At 45.4% G+C, this 9,268-nt stretch overlaps 1 protein-coding gene across 1 annotated transcript; it reads right to left on the reverse strand.

Moving 5' to 3' along the window:
- Window positions 1-2,610: 2,610 nt before the first annotated feature.
- Window positions 2,611-7,708, reverse strand: LOC127331757 (DEAD-box ATP-dependent RNA helicase 10). Its single transcript, XM_051357943.2, has 12 exons — window positions 7,260-7,708; window positions 7,089-7,158; window positions 6,453-6,515; window positions 5,840-5,914; window positions 5,119-5,238; window positions 4,464-4,505; window positions 4,269-4,343; window positions 3,706-3,852; window positions 3,438-3,575; window positions 3,215-3,326; window positions 3,045-3,133; window positions 2,611-2,939 (listed from the first exon to the last, which is right to left on the reverse strand). The coding sequence occupies exons 1-12, from the start codon at window positions 7,583-7,585 to the stop codon at window positions 2,817-2,819; spliced, it is 1,380 nt and encodes a 459-aa protein (XP_051213903.1). The 5' UTR covers window positions 7,586-7,708; the 3' UTR covers window positions 2,611-2,816.
- Window positions 7,709-9,268: the final 1,560 nt, after the last annotated feature.

Raw genomic sequence — 9,268 nt, forward strand, 5'->3', positions numbered from 1 at the left:
GAAGCAATTTCGCTGGATGGCGAGGCACTCCTTTAATAAATCAAAAGAAGTGTGATCCTTATAATTGTACTCTTTTCCCTGAAATCAACCTTACATGTACATGGACCTGGTATAAAGGTATGTTATTTAAAAAAGCTCGTACAAACAGCTACCTACTTACTTTAATGAATCTACATCATAGAAGTTAACAATTTTCATATGATATTGGTAAAGTCAACATCATGGAATGGAAACGGTACAAAGAACTAAATACATACATGCAATATCACGTAATTTTTAAATCTATACTAATGCATTGAGCCAATATGAAACTAGATAGACATCATACTTGGTACATCATTCACACTGTTCTGATGAACTAAACAAACGTGGTGCACTTCATAGTAGCATGACCCAGTATCTTGATGAAGTTGAACCTTGGAACGTATTTTCTATTTATTAGCACACATCTTATACATGGATGGTTGAATGGAACTGACCATGGCATGGAGAACACTGCAGTGCTCCATAGGCTTGTCAAAAAACCCTTTTTCGGTGGCACTTTAACCTAGTGTCTCATTTGTTCTTAATCTAGTGTGAACGCACATGCACATGATTCCTAATTGCATTGTTGCGTTCTCTTGCAAACTTTTATGCTATGACATCATGCTCGATTCTGGTCTTCCATTTTGGATTGACAGCTGGAAGTTTGCCACGCAAAAGCCGAGGTAACCTTTTGAGTCCTTTTGCCTTGTTTTCTCCCCTTTCAACATGACCATCACCTTCATATTCCATATCAACATATAAAACAAATGTTCAGAACATTAAAGTGGTACTCCTAGAAGTAACATACTAAATACACGAAACATGCCTTATGCCACATTGTGGAGTTCAATATCTTTAAGGGCATGTCATGTATCATCTTTACATGTGTTAGAGGGAGGAAGTTAGGGTGTGGTTATCATGAACCACATGTAAACTGAACACACATAAAACTAGGATGCTAAGCCTCCCCTTTTATTAGAGTTTTTTATGTAAAATTGGTTTGTAAGCGTAGAACCTAAACGAGAAGCACGAAGTCGGTTAGGACCAGGAAGTCTCATTACATCCTCCTGCCTATGCATCTTTTGAGTTTGTTTCCCAATGAGAGCTAACATAATAACCACAAAAAAAAGAGACGTATACCATGATGTGTGTGAGCGATGAACAAAAGCAAAAAAAAATCAAACAGAGACACTACTGTAGCAAAAGAACCAACAACCAACAAAATCAAGGTGTACCGGGCAGTTCCTTTAGAGCAAAGAGCAGCGTTGAGCTGCACTTTAAATAATTAGTAACCTTTTTGTTAAAAAAATCAACATTTTGAAATATGTCTTTTCGTAGCGGGAGAATGCACCCAGGAGTCGAATTGAGTTTTTAAGTAGGATCTTTTAAGACAAAATCTCTCAAGATCAATATATAGATGCAAATAGTAGTGTAAGAGAGCTTACGACACAATGCCCAACGCATTATAGATGGCGCGGTGAAACATGCTTTGCCCTCTAGTCCCATTGTATGTCGAAACTTGAAAAAGTTTTTTCCGCTCGCTCGGCCCTCAACGGAATCGGAGCAGGTAAGTGAACACTCTGTAGGCGTATGAAACTAATCATCTCTGTCATGTGCCTTCGTTACACATGTTAGATGCTACCGTCTAACCTAGGTGATAATTACCTCATGCATCGTCCCAATATTGCTGTGAGGTCGCAGTCTTGATAAGACATCTAGATTGTCCTGCTCGTACACGTATTTCGACAATTTAGTCGTTTGTTTTTAAAGCACATTTTGTACAACCATTTCCCCACTCCTTTCCTCATGATTGTTCTTCCAGATCAGCATAGATAAGATAAGGACTCTAGAAGTACTGAAGAGGATGCTAAATCCAAAAGCAACAAATATCTGGATGCCTGGAGCTTGATATTATAGCATAAAAATCTAGTGATATTTTTGCCATGGCTTGAAAGGGGAAAGGGATGGGTGATGGCTACCGCCTACTCGATTGCTTGCAGGTCTCCAAAACCATCTTCTTTTAAGTTCCACTCTCCAGCCTAGTGAGAAACCATAAGACTCCAAGAGGACGGCGAAGGTTCTAGCCCACTCTCCAGCCCAGTGAGAGACCCTAAGACTCCAAGAGGACGGCGAAGGTTCGTTAAAAGCAACACGAAGGGTTCTGCTGCATCAAGGTAACCTTACTTGCCCTCTCCAATTTTGAATCTTCTCCGTCGGGATTTCTTGTTCTCTGCTGATTGGTTTGGAAACATGTATGCAGAAGGAAGTTGCCTCAGCTTAGTGTTTTTTCCTGGATGCAATGGTGCCATGGAGGATGGAAGCACGGCTGGCAGAGACCGTGTGGGTGGTGCTCCTCGGCTGGCTCTCCTCCTGCCTCACAGTCGCCGGCGAGGTAGCCCGTGCCATTAGAAGCAACGACCTCTCCATCTAGGCCACCTTTGGCATCGCCAGCAACAAAGAAACAAGTCAACCAACCCAGCGTCTGCAAAGTCAGCACTTCATTTGGCACACAGGGCGAGGAGACAAGGGCGCAGCAGGGTAACCAGTAGCTTGACAGAGTTCATCCACAGCAAGACAAGTTCAATGTAAATGTGAAATCTTCATATAGCATAGATGTAAAATCTTGTGTCAAACAAAGAAATAGCTACTGCTCGAACTGACCTGGCTTTCTAATAAAGATAGCGTACATAGCTGGTGCAAAGGAACTAAAGAGTTCACAAGGTGGAGTGGTATATACGGATTCTAACTCATTATACGGAAGGAGGTTCCCTGCTATCTGGACTTAAATGCTATCACCGCCTTGTTGATTTCTTGAAAGACTTTGGTTTCCGATGACCTCTTGGAGCCTGCTCCTCTTCTTCATCGTCATCCTCCACCTTCCTTCTCTTCTTGTGGCCACCGTCCTCTTTCAATTTCTATTATATAATAACAATTGCGACTTTAACATAGCTGCAGCTGTCATAGCAAGTATGGAAGGTGACAACAGACACTTTAAATTGATAGCCCCGTTGAGTACATACCGTCAATGCGATCCTCCTTGAATCGGATATGTGCTCACGAAGTATCATGATTTCATCTGCATCTACTTTACGATCAGGAATTTCGAATCCTGCAAAAAATAGTGATGACTTTAGAAAGAAATCTCCAGTTTATGTGTGGAAAGGAGACAAGCAACAAGAAAAATTATTACCGAGGAGCTGCTCAATCATCTTAAACCACTGACCCTCATACTGATTCACCAAAGATACAGCATATCCTGATTGCCCTGCACGTGCAGTCCTACCAACCCGGTGTACATAATCCTGCATTTGGAGCAATATAGGTTAAACATCAATGATAAAATAAAAATGCATCAACAATAAAAGCAATATATGTTGATCAGCAACAGGTACTGGAATAAGTAAGGTCAAAACCTTAGAATTCATTGGTATATCATAATTGATAACCACATCAACTCCTTGAATGTCAAGACCACGACTCGCCACATCCGTGCAAATAAGAATGTTGAAATCTTTTGCTTTGAACTTGTTTAAAGCACCTAGTCTTTTGTCCTGATGAAGAGAAGAAAATCTAATTACTCTCCAAAATGGCACCTGCTTTAGCCTCCTAAAAGGGCTGCCTAATTGAATTCGAAAATCAAGTACTTTCATCTATCTGATTAAAAAAGTTAAGAAAGTAAACCTGACTCATCTGGCCACTGATAGAGAGAGCTTTAAAACCAAGATTCCTTAAAGTGAGAGCAAGGAGCCTTGTTGACTCACAGGTCCTCACAAAGATCATGATCATGCCCCCCGGCAACTCATTCAGAACATGAACAAGATAACAATCCTGAAATCGAATAGAAAAATGATGAATGTACAGTAAAGGGAAATGGGTAATCAGGACACTGAAGGTGAATAGAGAATTATAATCTCAAAACAGAGGATGCATGGAACTAAACCAATCACCAAAGTCCAAACATCATAGTCCCAAGGGTATAATCGTGGGCATGCTTTATCAGGACAGTTTATTAACTGTATAGGAGAATCTAAATCCAAGGATTTAACCATGGGCTTAACTAGTACAACTCATATTGAATGTACAGGAGTCCAAATTCTCTATGAAAAAGAAGTCCAAAGAGATAACAGATGCATGCAATACAATTTACATGAGCACAGAGCCACATATCGTGAATTCCTGTTATTGAAAGACAGAAATGGAACTTGGATCGTAATTACATTATTACATTAAGTGCAAGAATTAACCTTGTAATCTGCAGGAACGAAATACCACTCTTGTTTAAGTGTATCCACTGTCGAATATTTGGAGGATACTTCCACCTGGCCCCAAAAACAAGCAAGTCTATTAGTAAAGAGTATCAAGGCTCCTCAAAAGGTCCTCTTCTACTCATGTTTTGCTCCTTATCAAATGCCTTAAAAGAGAAAGAAGAGTGTCTTCACCTTAACAGGGTTTCTGAGACAAGCACGTTGCAGTTTGCTCACCTGCAGAGAAAACTCATAAGCTATTGTGCAGTCAATCTAACAAAAACACATATGTCACAAAGCAGTAAACCGCCATTTAGAATATCGCTATTCATGACTAGAATATTATAGTTGGAACTTGGAAGGGCATGCCCAAGTAGTAGTCCTAGATACAAAGAGTGGCTCAATGCAGCAGAATCAATTAAATTGTACGACATACTACTAAATTGTACGACATACTACTACATTTGTTCCTCAAAACAAGGCGTATTTTTTTCTAAAGCAAAGTTTGTCCATATTTCTAGAAAAAACTACCAATAATTATAATACTTTATAGATATAATATGAAAATAATATGATCATGTATCTAATTAGATTGATTTGGCATTGCAGAGGTTGTTAGTTTTTTCTAAAAGTTTAGTCCAACTTTCCATTGCTTGACTTTTGACAAAATTTGTCTACACCTTGTTTTACGGACGGACAGAGTACATCTGAAGAATTTAGTGTATCGCCAAACCAAGTGGCAACAAGGCCATATCAATCTGACGATTTCGATAGCGGCAAACTGATGATGTTCTCTTTTTGCCTCATAATTCAGAAGAACCATAAGAAAAACACTTGCCTATCCACCAACCTTTTTGGTCATCGTGGCTGAGAAAAGGTATGTTCTCCGTTCTTTAGGAATGACCTTCAGAATATCATCTAGTGATTCCTTAAACTCCAAATTAAGTAATTTATCAGCTTCATCAAGTACCTACAAAACCATAAAATAGAGCGTCAAAATAAAAGCATCTGAATTTAAACAAGTTGATGCAATTGGCCCAAATTGTGGAGGCTCTGACAATGTCAGGAAATAGTGGAGAACGATTTTCAAGGTACAGAACATAGTAGTCGCCAGATATTTATGATCAGTAACATACAACACATTGCTTCAACTTACAAGTTACAACTAGAAATTACAACAACCAATTAAGCATAAGGAAAACCTACCAGTTAACTTAGTATTGATGGATCAAAGAGGAAACTAGGGCTCTTCAGTTTGACAAAACAGGCTTTAAGTAATCATAATGACAAGATAACTTCACAAAATCATGCACTCAACACCCAACAAGGCGACAATCAGAATGCTATAAGCGCAAATGCAGCATATATGCATTGAAAGAGAAGTGGCAACATGAAGGCGGCATTTGGCATATAGCCATATATTAAACATTACTGGGAAAGAAAAATACTGCACATTGGTGGTGTATAAATTAAGTTGTAAGAAGGAAATTGCATGATAGTCAACAGAGTAGGCCAACAGATCCAAATGAATAAGCAAGATAAAAATAGTGGAGATGTGAAAAAATGCATACCAAGTACTTCACTTTAGTCAGGCTAAAACCTTTTGTATCTTTCAAATGGTCCAAAAGACGGCCAGGAGTTCCAACCTACATTTTGAAGGAGATGATACATAAAACAAGCTAAGTTGATGAAAGCAGTTCTCAATTTCATGGAAGGTGTTTCTACTTGCAACTGGTATATAGGATGAAAGTCTCTGGCTTATCTTGCAAACCTAAGCCCCATGTCTGCTAGACTCTATAAGCCTATGCTGAATTCAGTGAAAAATGCCTGCTTTGGGGTCTTATATGGATATGTTTGTCATCAGGATGGTTTTCAAAATTTAAGGCCCTTACTTTACTACTTTAGGTAACGATCAGGAAATCCTTTCTTTAGATCAAAAAGTTTCAGCTTGACCAAAAGGACTTTAAGTCCCGAGAATGACTATAGCTAATACCGATGCCAGAGCATCTCCACCCTCGGATTAAAAAGAACTGTGTAGATGGTTGAGTGCGGATATTGCCAGAGCTGATGAACATTAACTCCTACACATTCAACCAGACTTGCAATTCCATAGCACAAAGGATTCAGAACCTATATTTTCTTAGGTTGGGATTGGGTCATTGAACCTGAATCAACCATACTCACCACAATATGTGGACGTTTTGCTATGGACAACACTTGCTGCATCCGATCAACTCCGCCAACAAGCTGAAAAAAATAAAAAGGGAAAAATCACAATTGAAAAGGATAAGTAACTAAATAGTCTCATGAATTTCAGTAGGTGGCAGAATGATCAAGAAACAGGGCAATGCTTTGAAAAAAATGTAAATCACATGCTCGGATTAATTAACAAATTAACACCGAGAGAATACAAAAGCAGTCTTGTAGTAATGGAAGAGAAAAATTATCAGGAAGCTTTGATTCAGTCAGTATAGGATCTTATAGCAAATAGCTTGTGCAATTAAATGACGGAGTTAAGAATACCCATGTTCCACTATGCTCCAGCTTTACTACAATAAATTAGGCTACATGTATCCAAAATTCAGAAACAGCACCACATGCAACATGAGTCCCTTCACATTGTACTCAACTATGAAGATTTTTTTCCAATATACCCTCAAGCCACCCAGTAAATACAAAAAAAAAAAAAAAAAAAGGTTGAATCAGAACTATGATCTTCACATGGAGCAGAAAGCATATGCAGTAATACCTACATCCAATTGGCTCTTGCAGTAGTGCATATCAGAACAAATGAATAGACAATTGTAGCAATACACTTACCACAGAGCAAACCAAGCCAATCGCTGACCCGAGCGCCTCAAACTGCTCCGCAATCTGAATCGCCAGCTCCCTGAACCACCACACCCGCAAGGTAAGCAAGCTCCCGGAAAAAAGATGATGTGCCACACGAGGCCAGTAAGGGAGCACGATTAAAAAAAAGAAAAGGGTCACCTGGTGGGCGACATGACGCAGGCGAAGAAGGGCTGGCGGTGCTCGAGCAGCGCCTGGATGATGGGCAGCGCGAAGGCGCCCGTCTTGCCGGACCCCGTCTGCCCCAGCCCGATGACGTCCCTCCCTTGGAGGGCGTGGGGGATGGCCCCGGCCTGGATCTTGGTGGGCTGCTTCCACCCCATGGCGTCGCACGCGTCCACCAGCTCCTTGCAGATGCCCAGCTCCGCGAACGTCGACGCCTCGGCCTCCGGCTCCGGCTCCGGCTCCGGGTCCGGGCCCCGCTGCTGCGCGTCGCCAACCCCCTTGACCGCCTTCTCCACCGCCATGGCTGCGAGAGGCGAGTGGTGGAATCTCCGGCGCGCGCGTGGGCGGAAGCGGCGGCGTGGGCTTGCTTTGCGAGGCGGAAGCGGCGGCGTGGCGGTGGTTGGTTATGACGGGGAGTAAAGAGAACTTGGCGCACACGGCCGCGCGGCGGGCATAAACCCTAGCGGAAGGGGAAGCCTTACTGGGCTGCCATGATCGGCCAGTCACCTGGCCCAGACGGCCCTGTAAACATGACGATGGGCCTCACCCCAGGCAGCTTGAATGCATCTCAACACGCGAGACCTATTTGGTTGGTGAGGGCATCTCCAACCGCGCGACCCAAACGGACGCGCTGGGCCGTCCGTTTTGGCCGTTTGGGTCGCCGCCTGGACACGTGGACAGCGCCCCGCGTCCGCGTGTCCGTTTGGGTCGTGCGCTGCGCCCAACGCGCGGACGCATCGCATAACCGGAGAACCACGAAAACAAAAACAAAATGCGAATTTAAACGAAATTTCATTGAACATATGCCCTATTTTGGGCAATTTGTACATAGCCCTATTTTGGGCAAATAAAACTAACAAAAGAAGCCCCTATATGGGCTTTTAAATTTAAACTAATATAAAAAACCCTCTATTAGGGTTTGGTCGGCGGCGCGGTGGCCGCCGGTGCGCCGCCTAGCCCCTGTGGGCGTCGTCGGCGACGTCGTCGTCGTGGACGACGTCCCCGGGCGGCGAGGCACTTTGTGGCTCGACCGCGCCGGGGACTCCGGCCACGGAGACCACAGGGCCTCCTCCCCACGGCGAGTGGGGTCGGAGCCACCAGAGGCGCTGGCGGGCGCACGGAAGCGCGCGCCTCCTCCCCGAGGCGGCTGCTGCCCTCTCTGCCCGACGCAGCGCACAGCCACTGGCGCCGCCGCTCTGCCGCCTTGCTCCTCGCGGCGCTCCTCGTCGGCGCGGCGCCTAGCCTCCTCCCGCCGCGCCGCCTCCTCCTCCTCCCGTCACGCTCGGCGGGCCTCGGGCGTAGAGCTCCCGCCTCCGCCTCCTCGACCTCTGCCGGGCCGCCTCCTCCATCTCGGAGGTGCGAATGGCCTCATGGAGGTCTAGCCATTTCGCCTCCTCCGCCGCCGAGATCATCGGGCGGCGCGGAGGTCCGGGTCCTCCTCCGAGGACTCGGCCGGCTCGAGGAGGAGAGGCGGCGGTTGCGGCAATGCCGCACCGCCGCGGCGGCCTCTCCGATGTGGAGGCCGCGGGCGGCCTCTCCGATGTGGAGGCCGCGCTGGTTTCCTCCCGATGGCCGCAACGCCAGCGGACGACGGCGGCTGCTGCTCGCCTCGTCGTCGTTCGCTCCGGGAGCGAACCGTCGCTTCGGGGCCATGGCGGCGGTTTTGCTCGGGGAGTGGAGTGGGGACTGGAGTGGATGGCTAGATCCCCTCCAGTCCCCATTTAATAGTCTCCCTGGTCACCGACAGGTGGGCCCAAGGGAGACGAGGCGACCAGCGCGCGGACGCGAGCGGACGGCGCGTGCCATCCGCGGCCACGCAAACCTAGCCCAGATTTGGGCCGGGTTTGCGTCGTTCCGGACGCCGCGGCCGTCCGCTTTTGCGGTGCGTCCCCGCGCTGGGCCGCGTTTTTTTTCCGGCTCGACCCAAACGGACGCGCGGGCGCGATTTGGGTCGCGCGGTTGGAGATGTCCTGAGTACCTATTTG

Source organism: Lolium perenne, chromosome 2, assembly GCF_019359855.2.
Source record: "Lolium perenne isolate Kyuss_39 chromosome 2, Kyuss_2.0, whole genome shotgun sequence".
NCBI lineage: Eukaryota > Viridiplantae > Streptophyta > Magnoliopsida > Poales > Poaceae > Lolium > Lolium perenne.